The sequence below is a fragment of the Melanostigma gelatinosum genome (assembly GCF_949748355.1).
Source record: "Melanostigma gelatinosum genome assembly, chromosome: 12".
Classification (NCBI taxonomy): domain Eukaryota; kingdom Metazoa; phylum Chordata; class Actinopteri; order Perciformes; family Zoarcidae; genus Melanostigma; species Melanostigma gelatinosum.
In genome coordinates, this window is record NC_136645.1 from 17,396,393 (window position 1) to 17,414,842 (window position 18,450).

Here is an 18,450-nt window from a genome sequence, read left to right on the forward strand (position 1 = left end):
TGCGTGGCGAGTTTCCCCAACAATATCAGCTGTTTCCAAATGGAGCAAAAATATTGTCATGCTCTGTATATCAGCGAAACCATGAGGAGACCTATTTAATGTGTCCTGGCTCCAGCAAATATTGATAGCCTGCTCGAGCATCTTCACTGCTTCTACCAGCGTGGGAGTGTTATTATCAAAATTCATATCTAGAATGAATCCACCAAGAATCCATATTTCTTTCTTTGCTTCCTGTTTGGCTCCTCACCTGAGCCTCCTTTGGAAGCGAACAACATTCTGCAGTGTAACAGGCATTGAGCAGAGGAGGGGGCTGTTTGACAACGTGCTGCTCATCAGCCCAGAGCTGCAACTCTGCTCACAGGCTGCAGCGCTCCCACGGCTCCCCTGTGTGATGTTGCAGAGCCCAACCGACCACGCTTGCATCCTGGCTGTGGTCAGTCAGAGCCAGGGAGCTGTGACAGCCTGCTGCTCTGTCAGCCGCAGCAAAAAAAAAGCAAAACAAAAAAAAAAAGAAAAGCACTGAAGCATAAGAGTCCTCCAGGCAGGGAAGAAATGAAAGAACATTGCCACTGCACAGGCACATTTAGGTGCCCCTGGAAGATGCACGTAAAAGCCTTAGTGGGTGCATGCACATGGGCACAAATACACGCTATCACTTTCCAGCATGCACTGTAGCCAGATCACTTGGAAAACAGAACTCAATAGGCCATCCAGCCATCGGATATCTATTCAGAGAGAAAGACAGAGTGTGGGTTTGAGAGCCTGGACTGTTCCAGATAGCTCTCAACGTCAGTGTGAGGGTTAAACGGCAGGTTTCTTGGTTCATTTTTCATCTGAAAGCCGTCCCTCCGTAGGGCTTAGAGCCGCATCCTGTACTTACGGCGTGCCCTGTGGGCAAAGGGTAGACACAAACAAAATGTGCACATCTGCCTTTACAGCTCAGCCAATATCGGCTTGGCAAAGTATCAATGAGTAAGAGTTTTATGCCTTTATATATATATATATTTAAAAAAAAGCTAATACAATTTAAATTTGAGATTTTTAATGCAACTCTTAATGCTGAATGTCTTAAAATTCTTGCCACTAACATAACATAAATCTTGCCAATTATCTCAAAAGTAAAACAATGCAACAGGGGTCTAATTTCAATGCCCTCACGATCCACTGTCTGAGCTGTCCCACAGGGAAGACTTTATGGACTTAAGGATATTCATTCATGCTATTACTTTCAAATTAGTTCTATTTTATGTCATGGCAAGAATACAACACAAAAACTCAACACAACCCCTATACTCGGCCAGGAATTGCCCGAGGTTGTCTTAAAGTCACATTTTCCATCTTCCCCAGTTCCGTCCCAGTAGAGCCTTAAATCAGTGCCACGCTGATCACACAGGGACAGCAAAAGCTCCTCTATCTCATTTCTGACTTCTGGGGATACGAGTAAATGTTCAGTCATACACACTGAGCTGCCCTAAGGGTAAAGGAAATGCATTTCCAGCCCTGGAATTCTCTGGTATTCCCAGTGATGTCTCTGTCTTGACATGCTACAGTCACAAGAAGAGTTTGATGAGACGGCTGGCTGTGATGCTCTGATAGCCGTACTGTTTCGTAGCCTAAAGGGTGGCTTTGAGCCCAAATAAGGGATTAACTACCAAGCTCTGCTTCTTTTTAATCTTTCATGCTCAAGTTTATTTTGTTAGGCTTTGTTTTGACTCCTATTCCTTTGTAATGCACTGGAATCCCCATTAGGGAGCCGGCCGTCTAGGATTCCCAAATGTAGCCCCCCCTCTTTTGCCCACTTTGTAGACCCACTTGGCAGGGTGCCCGTCTTCGGTGGGATCTCTTATTTCTCTCACACAGCAAAACTCACAGTGAGACCCTTTCAGATGAGTCAAAATGGGCTTAGTGGTGATCAGCTAACCAAAAACTTGGACTCATTGTGGTCTGCGCCAAGAGTCTGTTAACAACAATTTGGAGTAAAGAACCCTTACAGCCTCTTTTCAAATAAGTCTTGCATATCAAGAAAAGGCTCGATCAAGGCCTCATCCAGCCATTTGTGCTGTTGGTGAAAAGACTTTCTGTTGTCCTTGCAGCAAGGAGAGACGAAATGGACTGAGGCTGAGCTAATGTAAGGACGAGGCTCATCCTCCAAGGCCAGTCACTCACACAACACCACTGTTTTCATTGAAGGCCTGCTCAGCGGAGAGCAGCTGCATAAATACATTAGACAGGATCCAAGCTGCTCCCAGTAAAAACAGAAACTCTGTTTCCTATAAATATATGGATAATTGGAGAAATAAATCCAGAGATCGGCCGAAACTAAATAAGTCTTTTGGAATGTGCCAGACACAGAGTGAGGATTGGAACATTGGTGGATGAAGGCAGACAGGCTGGTGTTGTGTTGCTGCACTGAGGCCTGAAGGGCCCGGAGCTGCTGAGCAGGCCTCGCCTCTGCCCTTGAAGCCTCCAAGCCCACTAGACTAAATGATTCTATTGTTTAAATGACATTGTTATGTAATGTCATGCTTGTGGCTCATCATATCTTGGTGGATGTGGCTGTTCAGCAGGCATGCTGCTGATTTTGATAAAACTTCAAAATCACTAACCACAACAACTTCAGTCACAATCCATTGAATTGCTACCCAGAAGAGTCTGCCACACTCATACGCATAGGTCATTGACGGAGCAGGAATTTTGTCACAATCATCTGTCATGAAACTGGCACTCATCTTCCTCGCTCTGTTGGTGAGTACTTCTATTGATTGGCCTCTGATGAGGCTGTGGGGCTGTATGCTGGTGCAGAAAATGGTGTGATACTGATTTGTTTACCCTATTTGGGGAGGGCAAATCCATATATCACATGGACCAGACTGGAACATACGGTGCAGAGCAGGCAGGACGCCTGGGTAGTGTGTGAATGATCACTCTGCTGTGGATTGTGTGGGCATTATCTCATCTAAAGCCCTTATGAATCAGTAAACATTGTGCTTTTCCCGGTGTTTTAAAGCAGAAAATGCATCTTTCAGAGGCGGCACAGACATACACAAGAGTCAAAACCTCTGAAATAACTCGGGTGCAAAACATTTCATTTGCTGGAAATAAAAGAAAGCAAATCAAAAAATCTGCGTCAAGACCATTAGAGAATTTAAGAAAGGTCACAGTTTGCTAGCTTCTCAAACGATAAAGGACAAACTGTGCAGTTGTGTGCAGTGGCAATGTGGAGTGATGGAAGCAAAGGCCTGCCTTTCATTTAATCACAAGCCAAAGTAGTCGGCATGAAAGCCTTCATTTGACAAACATGAAACACTAGCATTTTGTTGTGTTCTCTGTTGCTTTTGTTTAAATAAAGTAGATTAAGGCTTGTCAGAACTGTATCTGAAATGAAAGATGCTAAATCCTTTTGTTCTTGTACCTTTTCCAAATTTCCAAAAAATGTTCAAACACAGCTTTCCCCACTGAAGGCTTACTGTCAAACAACAACACAGAGGCACATAATTTACTTGTTCCAAGCTGCACAGAACAGACGCACATTCCTCCTCAGATGCGTGCTAGCGTACTGTACTCACCACAGTGCTCAAGTCATGCTCCTTCATCAGCCTGAGGGAGTTCTGGTAGCAGGAGGTGAGGTCATTGGTCTCGGTAGGGCCCACATGACCTCTGGCCACCGGGCCCACGGTGTGGATCACATCTGTCAGAAGGGGACGACACAAAAAGCCAAATTCAGCACAGCCTGCATGTAGCAAGGCTGTATGGTTGATGGCATTTCTAGTAGTACTGTGTAGTGTGAGGATAAGTGCAATGCTGCCATGCAGCCGAGCTGAAGTTTTTAGAATCTGCTAAATCTTCATCGACATCATCACAGAATACGATTAAGTTTGTCTTCAATGAGACAACGGGGACGGCACGAACAACCCACAGCCTGAACTGAATGCATTTATTCAGTAAATGAAATGGCAGCTTAGATAGAAAATCAATTACAAGATTCTTTTATGCCATCTCCTCAAATATTCATATCTCTCCCTGTACTCTCTTTCCCTTCGCGCAGTAATGTCTTCACCTGTAAATCACGGCGCTCCTTGTCTGGCCTGGCCAGACGGAGGAATGCAGACTCTTAATTGAATCACAGGAGTGATGACAGGAAAATAGGAGAATCTAAGCAGTGACTTGACAGAAACATAATCTTCAGCATTCTGCCAGACTACCCTTGGCCTTCAGAGAGTTGGGCAGGACAGGTCAACAGCAATAAACAGAGAAGTGACTCTGCATCACCCACGGAGCGTTCCAGAAAGGTTCAGGTGTTGCATTTACGCATACAGACAACGCAATTTCACGAAACCCAACTGTATAAAAAGTGCTACAAACCTGAGAACTTCTCAAAAAGGTCATCGCGGTGCGGATGCAATACCATGCCGTTGAAAACCATAATTCATGTGTCATGGATGTGTTCAAAAGCAGTTTTAGAGTGTGTATCAGTCTTTTACTTCTTTCAGCAGTATTGGCTCAATTCATGGCCCATTAAATATAGATCAACTACGACTCAGGCATCTGAAATTTAACGCAATCGAGTCTTCATTTCAGTCCACTAAAACATTAAACCCTGTTCAAAGTCTGAATACTGAGTAATCAGACATGGTTCAGGTGAGGGCATGAGAGGAAAACACAGCGGCCCCTTGTGTTTTCTTACACCGAACCTCACCGTTTGCTCATAATATTAAACACTTAGCCTCACTTTCCCTCTGAATAAATGTAAGCGATATTACTACTTGATCATAAATCATGTATAGATTAAATTTAGTTGTCAGTTGTATGTCTGGTTGCTTAATAGGTCAGGATGATAGAATGCATGGGGAACCACTATAATCAAGTGGCTTTCACTGGTGTTGCTTAAGAGGTGAGGCTGTGTTTTAGAGAGGGAGGAAACAAGGCTAAGCTGAGGTTGGGCTGTAGAGAATGGAGCTGCCTGAGGGATTGTCTGTTTCCAGGAGTAGCAGGTCGAAAATTGCACAGCACAATGTGGTTATAATGGGACATGTGGTAAGATGTATTCCGTGCATAATTCATGGAGAGTTCTTCACTACAAGAATGGCAACGTGCCAATTAGAGTGTGGGCAAGCGCCAAAAACCAGACTGCTGGTGAACTCATGAGAATGTAAACAGGTCCTATCTCACCAGTACCGACGTCTCCACTCCTGTCCTCAACACTTCCGCATCAAATACATATTTATACAGCTGTGTTTCTGTAAGGTGAAAGATACATTTCACTGTGTAGTAAGGAGGGATATTACAGGTAGGACAGTTAGTTACTGTAGAGCTCCAAAACACTCCGACAGATGCTTCAGTATCTCTGTAAACTTAAACACAAATGACCTCTCCAGGTCTGTCTCACGTTTTTACATGCACATGCAGGTGCATGTAAAAACACTTTCATTTTCCAATGTGTTTGAAGACTCAGCCGCGATGTTATTCAATACATAAATCATACAGAGATGCTCTTTGCAATGAGAGTTGGAAACGATTTGACAGATAATCTCTCCAACATGGGTCTTTATCATCTTTGCTCCTTTTCTCCTGGTAGGACCCTCAGCTTTTATCATGATTTGCGTCCATTAGCTGACAGACACATTTGGCTGCATCAGTGTTTCTGCGTTGCTCAGAAGCACATACCGACACATGTATACCATTATCTCTGTGCGAGGCACATACATCTCTATTTTAGCAGGGTTGAAGAAATTACGAGCTGCCCTCCTGCACTTCAGGGAGTTCGGCTTGAATGTGGGGATGATAATGGATGCAGACGAACATCAATACACATGTCCTGGTGAAACACATTAAAGAGATGCTTCTGTTTAGTATGTTGAAGGCAAATGAATCATTTCAAACATGTTCAGACCTTCACATCAAACGTCATACTCTGCAACCATGACTTGCTAAGAATAAATCAATAAATATGCCCGTGACAGGGAAATAAAAAGCCAATCATCTGAAAATGAACATGTTAAGAAACAGACCAGAACAACAGGATTACAATACCGAGCACGGTTCGCTCTGAGCATATAAACTCAGTCATTAAGGAATTCAACGGAACAATTCTTTATCACACAAACAAAATCCCCGCTTTACACACCTTCAAGACCCTCGGCCTGCCAATTCCACAGTTAATGAGCAGTTAATGAGCTTCCATTCCCAGCAATGGTTTTTTTTCACCCAATATCTCCACTGGATTGGTTCATTGTGGTCTCTTGCCTGGGGCTACAAGGTCAATAACACAATTGAACCCGCAAAGACTGATGATTGCCATTCAAACCGTGCTTTCTTTCCCCATGAGCCCATAGGCTCTGCACAGAAAAACAACAGAAAAACAACAACAACACAAAAACAACCCTGTCAGGTTGTTTTTCTGCTTATAGGAGTTAAAGGATAATTATGTGTTTCGGTCTGAGGACCAAGCTGAATACCATAACGACACTCATATTGACTGATATTGTCAATCGTGCTGTGATGATACTCGATCACTTTGTATTGTGTTCTGCATTCAACAACACACGCCACGAGTCAAACAGGAACCATTTATTTTGCTCTGCATATGTCTGAATGTGCATCCTCGGTTTCTATCAGCATGGGCGGGTTCGCTACTGACTACAAACTGTCCTAACACGGATGCAGCGGAGTGTGTGACACTGTTGCTCAGTCGTTCTCATTCTAAATGGAGCAAATGTGCCACAGGGCATGCATTATGCCTGCCAGTTCTAGACTTCTAATGTGCCATGATTATACACACATTTCTCCCATCAATTCTTGAACGTCACGAAAAAAAGCACTGAAATGGGGAAACATGTCGGAAGCTGCAGCCAATTGTTGTTTTTATCTTTTTTGTTTCGTGCCATCGTGTCTATCGTGTTGTTAAGAAATCACAGCAAATATGCAGTATAGGACACAATGATACGGAGGAGACTTTAGAATGCCTTTGTCTGAATACTCTCAGCACCCTCAGTGTGTGACTGATCTTGTCCTTTGGTTTGTTGGGGAGAGTGTCGTGTTTCTGTAACGGCAGGGTTTCCTGGAGATTAATGGAGCAAGTGTGAAGTATTGCTCTTAAATGTTTACCTATCAGGTGCAGAGTGCAATAATAACTACAGAAGTGCAAATGCAAGACCAAATGTGCTCTTCAAATCAGACTGAACATTATCTTTATTAAAACCAAAAATAATCTAAATTCAGGAGGTAACAGCGTGTAGAGACGCTAGACACCAGCGCTATTAAGCAGTGACATTTCACATCACTGCACAATTTTAACACATTGCCTGTATTTATCCATTTGACTAGGACTGATAAAACATTTCACTGGCTTGTATGAAGCCCGATACATTTTGAGTGATCAGTGACATGTAACTCTTTTCTGTGCTGGAGATGTAAAATACCTGTTCAAACCAGCTCCAGACTGACACCGATTTAGAAAATACTGAAGGACACTATAGGAAAAACAACTGTGACGCCGAATGTATATTTATTTAATGCAGACCTATTCAGATGACTGACATGTTCCTCTAAATTGCATATGCTTTACTGGTTACCGTGCAGCTGCATTATGTCGGAAAATATACATATCAGATGGGGACTCCATACATTCTTGACAGTAAAAGGCTTATTTACGGAGCAAATGAATAAAAAATAAATAAATGGTAAGCCTAGCCTGCCCGGAACGGACAGGACACAAAATGACCCTTCACCACACCACCTTTGAAGCATGTGTGTGAACATCATAGACAAGCCTACTAAAACATTCCTCTGCTGAATAACTACCAAAGGGACATGCTCACTTCAAAGACGCCACTTTCTTAGCAACTATACAATCTTTTGAAATACCCAGACTTCATTTAGAAGAGAAGTGCTGTGCTATTTCAGGGAGGGACCAGCACTTCAGCGCCTAATCAATCTTTCATTTTTACTTGCCTGCACTGACTTTGAGGCTGCTTTACCATTCCTCATAACAACAACTATGCAAGGCTTGAACATGTTTACTGTAGTGTGACTGCTCCTGAATGGTCCCACTCTTGCCAACAACTGTTCGTAGCACAGAGATATGTGAACATGGGGGCCTCATTTATACCTATCATGATTCACAAGAGCCAGCAGACAATAATCAGACCACTTTCGTGCTGCCCGTGGCAATTATCCTCAACACTTAGGAATCAACAAAGCACATAATGAGTTTTGAGTCCATTCAGAAATTCAGCCAAAATTGAATTTAACGGCAGCCACTATTTTGTATGGAGAGTGGACCGTTGGCCTTGCAAGTAGAATTACGTGTGTCTATGAGTGATGCTGAAAATCAGTCAGATCATCTAAAAGTCAAGAGGTACAGCAGCTCAGAGACCCTCTAACGCTCACCGTTGCGGGCGGACCAGCACAATGGCAATGCTGAAGTAATATGAACGTTTACTGTCATATGGAGTTTTTTAATTGAGCACCAACTCAAAGAATGCATGCTCTATTATCAAAATTCTTCCTGAGGAAAGTGAATCACAGCTGGGGTTTCCGAAATCCAGGAGAAGACGCTCGCTGATGTGCAACAACTGCCAACTGTCTCGTGTCGTGAGACTTGATTGAGACAGACTTTACAGTGTAATGCATCAGAGCAAATTGAAGAGAGAAGATCGATAAAGTAACACAGCACTCGCTGGAATCACTCGTCTGTGTGCCATTAATATATTGGATTCCTTTTGTTGTCTCCCCCTCCAGATAACGTAAACAAAACAAAAAGGGAAACAAGACACAGCAGTGCAGAAGAGGGAGTGTCATTGAAAGGGCAATTCAATGATGAAGCACACAGGGAAGAAATCTATAGCTGTACAGCTCTCTACGGGTTAAAATGACAGGAGGCCAGCATAGACACCCACAGGTTTGTGGCCAGCTGTTGTGAAGCTCAAAGTGTCGATACAGCTGTCATGAACAGGGATATCAGCTGGATCAGAAGCATTTTCTGTGCCAGGCCGTAAACATGTTCAAATAATATGGGGGTCTATGGGGATCGATTCGCTTTTCATGTGATGAACTTAGCCCGGACCTCTGTCTCATGGCACCTGTTTTGATAAGCAAGCTCTATTAGTCGATTTTGATGCTTTTTTTCATGGCACCTTACATTCAAAGTACAAATAAAAATTCCCTTTGAGAATCAATTAATTTTCATTGGGAATTATAAATTGCTCGCTGTTGATATCTATACTGCATAATTCATTGTAGGAGTGGTACTTGGTACAGTGCATTTATTTTAACTGTTGTCTGCATGAAGATGAGAGTTAAAGACATATTTACTAATATATTATTATGATTGTTGTGATAATCCCATATACTACAGTTTACTCTGTAATTTCATACTCTTGTTAAACATTGTTTAGCAGATCCAACCAGTCAAAATCAAGCATCATTCCTTAAACTTTTCAATACATGCTGGTTTTCATTAATGACTGCTTCCACACATCTACACATGACAGCAAATAAGTGCCAGTCATTGTGATGTGAGAGGACACGTCTATTTTCTGTCAGTCACGAAGCTCTCTCTTCAAAGCTCTTCAACGGCCCATGAAAAAAAGTAAAGAGAGATTGCTTTATACATCCATGGTATCGATCAATTCTGCACCGGGTTGTCCGGGTTTCTCTTCACATACTGAGCAACTTAAAAATACAATTTAGTATTATGAGTCAGAGAGAGAAAGGGTAGGACGTGGTCGGGAACAATTTCTTCTACTAAATGACGTAATTAGCTTTTAACCAGGGAAGTGATTGAGTAAGGTTGAACAAGATGAACATTTGTGCTCAAATGTTAAAAGATAAAAACTAAGAGAACTGCTTAAGTTGGGAGTTGCACATTACAGTTAGGATTGGGGGAGAAGGCTGGTTCTTAGCCTTAAAGAGTGTGTACGTGTACAGCACATGTGTCAAACTCAAGGCCCGCCACGTCATTTTATGTGACCCGCGAATTCGCCAGCAAAAAAAAAAAAAAAAATCGTTTTTTTTTGGAAAAATAATTAAAAGTTAGACTTGAAAATAAAAGTATCCCCATGGTCGAAATTATGAGATATAAAGTTGAAATGATGAGATAGCATGTTGTCTGTGTACCGACATTAAAACTATCACAACAGGTGGACAGGAGAGGCAACAGCCCGAAAAGAGGTTTTCCAACGATTGAAAAAGATCGACAAATAATCCCAAAATGTCCACGAAGAGAAAAATTGATGCAGAGGGAAGAAAATGAAATGAAAGATGGGAAAGCGAATACATGTTTGTGCTTCAAGGAGAACAACGGGTCTGTCTTCTGTGTTATGAGGCGTGTCGGTCATGAAGGAATACAATTCACGTCGGCATTTTGACACCAAACACGGAGCTAAATTTAGCCTCCAAGAAAAACACCAAACTGTCCAAGAATTAAAAGGCAGACTGCAATCACAGCAGAATATATTTACACAGCTACAGCCCAGTGCATGCTGAAGGTATGTGAGCAGAGCTCCGACCAGATACAGACTTTTACAAATGTCAGTTTGTGAAGAAACACCATCGCAGACCGAGTTCATGAACGAGCAGCAATCTAACAACACAGCTAGCTAAGAGACGAGCAGGTACTCGTCTTCTTCATTAACTGTTGATGAAAGCACAGACAACACGGATACATCATCTATCCATGTTCATCAGACCTGACTCTCAGTGAGCAGCTCTTGGATGTAGCTGCATGCACAGAACGACGACAGGGAGGAACATTAGTGATGCAGAGAGGTGACACAAACAGCTTTGAACAAAGTTAATGTAATAACTTGTGTTTGATATTTGTCTTTGTTATTTTCTTTAATAGTTTGATCTTTGATAGAGTCATGTGGGTTTCTTAACCCTCAATTAAAACGATTTATGTTATAATAACAGAAATGTGCTTAAATATCATTTTACATTTATATAACTGCATGTAGAATATTTGTACACTTGAATAAACAATAATCAAATGCAGAGAGTTATTTAACAATATGTTCGGGAGAAGTTAGTTGTACAGTCTTACAGTTACAACCGGCCCTTTGAGGGCGACCGTGATGCTGATGTGGCCCAGAGTGGAGATGAGTTTGACACCCCTGGTGTACAGTGTGTGTGTGTGTGTGTGTGTGTGTGTGTGTGTGTGTGTGTGTGTGTGTGTGTGTGTGTGAGTCAGGGGGTTGTGTGGGTGACAGAGTTGACGTCTTGGCACTGAAGACAGGTTAACACAACTCCCTGATGGTTCTTAGGTGGCTTAGTGGCAATAGATTAATTCATGGGGTGAGTGTATTTGTATTCCTCATCTGCAGCATACCTCAGTGAACGTACAGCTCACTGTAGAAGGCAAACCACGACCGGCGCCACTGTGCCAGTTCGGGTCAAACTTTCCAATAGAAATGCACGTTCTGTTTACAGTAGACGCCACTCGAATTCTAATTCCATAATACCCACCAGAGTGACCACATTTGAGTAATTAAGTGTCTTTTGGCGTGATTGCTAGCCTGGACCCTCTCAGCACACACACAGCTGTTCCCATCTCGGTCGCTGAGGATTACTCAATGAAGTGCGTACACCCACTCGGACACAGAACTGGCGTTGTCATGGTGACAGAGAGTGCAGAGTGATCCCGTAAGCTCCGGTCTGAGAGAGAGGGGGGGGGGGCTATTTTGCAGACCTGAAATCTTCTACCGCACGTCGAGCAGATACAGTTGTAAGTGCATTAATATTCACTTCTTTAAAAATGGATTAGGGGTGTCTCAGTGATTATTCATACTCTTTCAAAGAGGTCGTCCATTGTGAGCGTCACTGAGATGCTGTCACACCTAAACAGAGGGGCAGTTGACAACAGAGCATCGTGCACACGTGCAATATCACAGGGCTGTTTCTGCTGATTAGGACTCATAATTATTGAACAAGAGTTCAAACAAAAAATAGCTAAAATCACGCTGATGTGTTTCATGCATGGACCTTACTGTAGGTTATGTAAATGAGTCACTGTTGATGTGCAGGATGCTGAGGCCTCTTCCGTGCCATTCTTTTCCATGTGACGAGTAGGTCACCCTTTGAGCGACTCGAGAAGCATGGTATTTTCATGAAGCACTGTTCAGCACTTCTCCACACTGTCAATCATTACGCCTGTGGGATTTTTTCAATCTCCCAGAGTTACACTACAGGCGTGCACATACAGCACGCGCACACATAAAGTGCGGTACAATACAATGCAGTCCGCCTTCAAATGTCAAGAAGCTCTCTGAGTGAATGCAAAGACCACTTAATTGGAAAATCATCCCTCAGCCTGCTTGCGCACATTTGCTTTGCTGCTTTACTGTACTGAACAGAAGATGCGATCGCTGTATGTGTGTGCGTGAGACAGGACAAGACCATCGGGATGATTGTTTTGCTGTACACAAGCTGCAAAAGTGTCCCCGGTAGTGTCTACAGGGACGACGGGCCCAGAGTAAAGACAGAGGGAGCAAGTCACCGAGCTGCACCGCCAGCTGTTTCCACTGCGCTGCGCTTTCTATAACATTCCTCTACGCTCGAATAAGCTGCCAGGTGACACTGCTCTCAACAGTGTTCGCTAGCTCTGCTGCTTGCTCTTTTTCCAGGTTTTCTAAAGATCCCGTGAATCCCGTTTGAAGTGTACAATGGTATCAAGTGAAAATGCATGTGTAAGATCGGGATGCATCCACGTGGAACACTTGCACACACAACACCCAAGGCACACAATCTATACACTAGAGAATGAAAGGATAACAGCTGACATACAATCATACCTTTGTTGAGCAAATTGTGAGCGTGCAAAGGGAGATGTTGTCAGTTTCAGCTGTACTGTCACAGCAACTACAACCTGTCTCACTCACTCTGCATCGACAGGTTTCAGTTTGTTTGTGGTGCCTCTGCAGGCGTGGCATGGCTGTGTGGTGATGCGGCTCAGAACCACCATGCGGTGACACTGTTGTGTGTTCCAGGAAGTAGACCCTGCTGGGTCAACCACATTCATGTTGTGAGGAAGGTTTTGGAACATGGACCCCCTTAGAAACACCTTTGAGAGATGCTGTTTAGGAGTCAGATGGGGCTGGAAAACTGCAGGTAAGTCAGCTAAATTAGAATTCAATGGGCGGACATGATCTATACAATCAAGTACGGTGGGGATCTACAACATGTATTGTTCACTTGCCGGTTCCCCAGCAGCAAGGAGCCCTGTTAAGGCGGAGCTTTAAAAGCAACCGTTTGCTTTGTATTAACTGTACAAAACAAAGCACAACACAGCGCGAGAATAGCCCTTCATCTCTGCCACTAAACATTCGGCTGTGATGTTGTTACCTGCCTTCAACTGCATCTCTTCATTTCTCTGATTCGGGAACCGAACAGCCGGGGAAGTACATCCTAATTCTACAGGGGTCTGTGCAAGCAGCGAGGTCCTTGAGCTGGTGAGTTGGGCTTCATGAATCTTTCAAATGTCAGCAAGGTTTAACACACACACACACACACACACACACACACACACACACACACACACACACACACACACACACACACACACACACACACACACACACACACAGCTGCAGGGAGACTGAGAGTGATGTGGTCTTCACAGATGCTATTACCCGTCATTTCAATTAACACATATGCACCCGAAGTGGATTTGATGGAGAAAGACACTGCGGGTGGAGAGATTAAGCACGTTCTCATTCCAGCAACATGTGCCACACGCTCCCCAAATGATCCTAATGACATGAATTACAAAGGCGCATTCAAGTCTGTGTTTGGGTAAGTAAGGGTAAGGAAATGGGAATAAGTAGTATGGTGTGGCGCTATAGTATTCACCCTCACCAGCTGACATGGGACCAGCGCACAATCAAACTAAATTCGTCTCCTGCGAAGCCATGAAGTCACACAAATCATAATTCAAAAATGTATACATATGCTTCTCAATATTGTGCTCATTAATGCACTCATCATTTTCAACATATTTGCTTTTCAAAACCAAGTGTTTGCACTACAACTACTATCTAAGCATCAGTGTATCTCGACAGTTTAATAACTGAACACAGTGCATTTTTAAATGACAACTTTGTTTGTTTACTCATTTAAAACGGAGCTAAAAATTTCCAAAATTATCCACTAGCTTCATCTTTGTGCTTTCAACTTTGTCAGCTTCTATGATCCCGTTTGCATCTTAAAGTCTTGAAAAAGTGGGTCGCTTTTTATTGTAGCCCGAAGCAAATAAATATTTTTGTTAATCAGATAATAACTTTTGACCTTGTGCTCTTTCAAATGAATGAAGAACTCCACAATCCTGGCATGTGTAGACCTAAGTGTGGCCCTGAAGCACTGAGGAGGACGCTTTGTTTGTTTTTTTTGCTCTCTCTTATATTGGGAGTTCAAAGTAATATGATAATGCCACAAGGCCTTTGAGAATCTTGTTACTACATCTCAAAAAAATTGTCAGACAGCTGCTAACATGCTGACATTCACGAGGCTGCAATAAGAAAAAAACTGCAGGGGGCTGCATCATCTCATGCTGAAAGAGCCGCTCTCTCCCCGAGGCCGGACTGAGCCCTGTCTTATGTGAATGTGAAATGGGTATTTAATCTGGCCCTGCTCTGGAAAGTACTTGTGCGTGATCGCTGTATAAATAACAATGCTTTTTATACTTATTAGTTTTGTGTGAATGAGCAGAGAAAGGAGAGGGAAACATTTCAAATTATGTTGCTCAATTATTCATTTATTGGTCGATTCATTTAGTCATAGATTCTGGAACCATAATAATCTGTAAATCAGTGCAATGGCCTACAATGTGGAATTTGTTTTCTTTTTACAATAAAAAAAAGTGTGGGGAAAATGAAAGTAGTGGGACTTTTTTCGTCCACCTATTCTCTGCATTTTGCTTGGCATGGGTGACCTTTAAGCCAAAGTTATACTTCCCTGATCCATGAGTAAGCAACGGTCTGTGAAGGTCCGCATGGCATACATTTTGCCATCACAGGGTGTACGTGAAGGCTCTGTGTGGACATTGCATACCGCCAATATGTTGTGACCTTGCGGACAGTCTGAATGGCTACTGTGCTTCACTACGCGGCAGCGTAGCGATCTACCGCTCATGTGTGGAAGGTGTCCTTAAAGCGGACAGTACGAACAGAACTACTACACGTCTTGTGAAGTCCGCAGCTATCCGTGTACACCTCCGTTTGGGGCTTTAGCTTCCTGTTAGCCCAAAACTCCACCAAATAGACAGCCCACTTATCAACTCCCTCCACATTCAGGGTGCCATCAAGCCACCATGCCAGCCCACCACAAGAGCAGCATTCAGAAAAAATGTTCTATCTTTTTCTGCATCACCCGTGGGCACTTTGCTAGTACAGAGTCTGACCTCCCTGAAATGACAGCAGAATGACTACGGCAGTCCTATTTTTCCGAGGCTTCAGCCAGTGGAACTGGGGTATGGCCCCATTACTGCTCCATGTGAGAGGGCCACCGGAGCAGGCTCTTATCTGTGCCTGTTTCAGGCACCTCCACGGGAAAAAGCTGTGACAGGGACCCATCCAGCCAGAGCAGTCTCACAGGACCAGAGTCATATGAGATACTCTACTACAGCTATACAACTTGCCCATCAGTGTGAGGCAGCACTGACAACTTCTGTGAGGTGGCCCCATTGAAATAAACAAGAGGTCATTCTCACACTCCTCTTTCTCTCAGCCCTGCTCAATACTCTCTGCAAACGCCCACGGAGACAGTTTCAGGGTCCCATGTGGATAAAGACGAACTGTGGCCAACCTCCTCCAGGGAGGGCGACTCGACAAAAAGAATGCACCTGCCTAGCAGTGGTACACACCTGCCTCATAATACTTCAAAGGACAGGGAACACACACACACACAGCGTGCAGCTTGTGCAACACGACCAAAAGCTACAAGAAACACACTCCTATGGGAATACATTACTCAAAGTATAACACATGGTGCACATCAAACATGTTGGAACACGGTTGAAGTTGCCACACGGTGAAAACACGTGCACTGGGTGCTGACGCTTTGAATTGATGGTGTAGTGAAATCTCATTATATGATGTGTCGGAGGCCCCAGTGCTGTCTCCTTTTCAATTCTCCCTCATTTTTGTCTGTGCCTCTGTCAATCTCTGCTTCTCTCTTTCCGTCCAATTCTTGCTGCATCTCCCCGTCTATCTGTCTCACAGCGGTGTCGCAAATGCAATCTGTTGAACGGCTGAATTTAGCAAAGGTTTACGTCGAGAAAAGAGGCAAGTCGTGCGAAGCATCGGTCGGCTCCCCACCTGTTTCAGTGCAATTCGTGTGTATTTATCATAGATGCAGCCATTTGTGCACTGAGGGCTGTGCCACGCGGTGCATACGCTCACTTAGTTATGCCTCACCAGGGAGAAGCCTTTAGTAGAGCACATATAAACTCTTGCCTTTTAGTGGCATGGGAAATGCTGGAATGCATACATTTACGGGGGTCTGTTTCTGAGCGCCACACTAAACTCAAGAGTTTGACCTTGTCACTGCTTTACACGGGCTCTTGAAAATGCTGAGGTAACCGTTTTAAACAATGGATAATTAATGTTCTTTTTCCTCCTTCCTAGGAGTGGTTTAGATATCTGGTCATGTCATCAGACGGGGTACATCAACTGCAAAAAATATATATATATACTTTTACGTCATGCAAAAAGGGAGTTTGGGTGGGCAGTTCATATGTAGAAAGGAAACATTTGCTGAACTGGTGTCCTCTTCGGTGAAGAGAAGGGGAGCAGCAACCTTCCAGCTCCACCGGTGAGAGCCATCAGATACTGAAAGCAAACAGGAGATAACAGAGTGACGCTACATCTCTCAGCAGGCCTGCATTAATGCTACTAATGGCACAGTGCACTTTAGGGTGAGCTTTCGATGACACAGGCTGATGTTTTCATATGTTTAACAAACACGGGAGGCCCCATTTAGCTGGGTCAAACACAAGTGCTGTGAGCAGTGTCGGCCCCGAGTGCAGCAGCATGATGGACGGGAGGCTATCCCTGCTCCCTCCCCACAGCCCCCGTAATTCATAGCAGTCCGGCCTTTTGCACAACAGTCTCTTGTTCCTCAGAGCATTTTGGCAATCAGAGCCACATGCTGCATGAACATTTATCTTACTTTCACAAAAATGTGGGCTTAATGAGATAATTTGGGGTACTATGCTAGATTGACGTGGCAGAAGAGCTTCAATGTGTGGTCCCTACACAAGCAGAGTGCAGGTCAGGGGTATGAGAACTTGTTAGTTGTGTGCGATAAATGGCGCAGGCTGGCTCTTTCAGCTGACGCGCACACTGGAGAGCAAGAGAAATTACCGTGGGACCTTTGTGCTGGATGGAAGACACAGTAGGACTAAGGGTAAATGTTTTTTTTTTTTTTTTTACTTCCAAGTTGCACAAGGTGAGCTGAGCAATCAGCCATCAGCTTCACCCCGGTGAAAAGAAATCCTTTGGCCTGAAGCCTTGAAGCACACAAGCAGGTCTCCCTCTCTGCCAGATTCTGCAGATGCCTACTATTACTACCACGGCGACTTTTAAAATATGCCTCACCATCTGATTTCAGTTTTCAGCCTGACATAAGGAGCCACCGACAGAGAGAAGTCCAGAAAAAATGGAGAAAAACCACTGACAAAAGGAGACAGTTATACGTAGCAGTCGCTGCTGGTCTCATCCAGGGAAAATCAATCGAGATTGATGGAGCTTCTGCCTCCAAACAGGACCATATAAGTAAAAACCTTTACTTTTCATGTATCAGAGAACAGTCGAACAAACACTGTTTTCCATTCAGGTACGTCTGGGCAGTCAGACCGCGCGGAACAGAAGGCTTGTAAAAGTCGAGAGGATTCTCTTCTAGCACAGAGGCAAAACATAGAAATCAACCTCTTAAATCCTCCCCCCAAAGCAGCCAAAAACACACAGGCACATCAGCCAGATAGCACTTCTTCAAAGTAAACCCGCTCTGGATACAAAATGGACTGATGAAGAGCAGGTGAAAAACATTGCACACATCAGTGCTGCCGCTCAGACGGGGCTGAAAATAGTCCTCCACACCGAACGTCTGAAGGATGGACAGCAATTGGAGGCAGCTGTCGGTCTGCATGTACACTTCAGGATAAACAACAGAAACAGATGAGTATTACACTCCAAAGCACCAGAGCAGACAATTATATCACTCAGTAAAAGATGATGCAACGTGTTTATAACTTCAGTAAACTCTAAGAGTCACTGCCAGTGTAGATTGCCCCAAAAAAAAAATACATTTGAAACACTCAACAGCAATGTCTCTTTCCAGAAATCATGACCAGGTTGCTCATAATAATCGACAAACCTTGTTGTGAGCAGTTTCATAGACAATACTTTCTTTCTACCGAGCTAACCCTACCTACAGTATCACTACCATGCATCTACTCAG

At 43.7% G+C, this 18,450-nt stretch overlaps 1 protein-coding gene across 2 annotated transcripts in view; it reads right to left on the bottom strand.

Annotated features, from left to right (window-relative positions):
* Window positions 1-18,450, bottom strand: part of macrod2 (mono-ADP ribosylhydrolase 2) — a 381,154-nt gene that overhangs the window by 115,702 nt on the left and 247,002 nt on the right. For both annotated transcript variants that reach the window (XM_079280386.1, XM_079280385.1), the window contains exon 6: window positions 3,567-3,688. In XM_079280386.1, coding sequence (XP_079136512.1) covers window positions 3,567-3,688 — 122 coding nt within the window. The remainder of the gene's footprint in view (window positions 1-3,566; window positions 3,689-18,450) is intronic.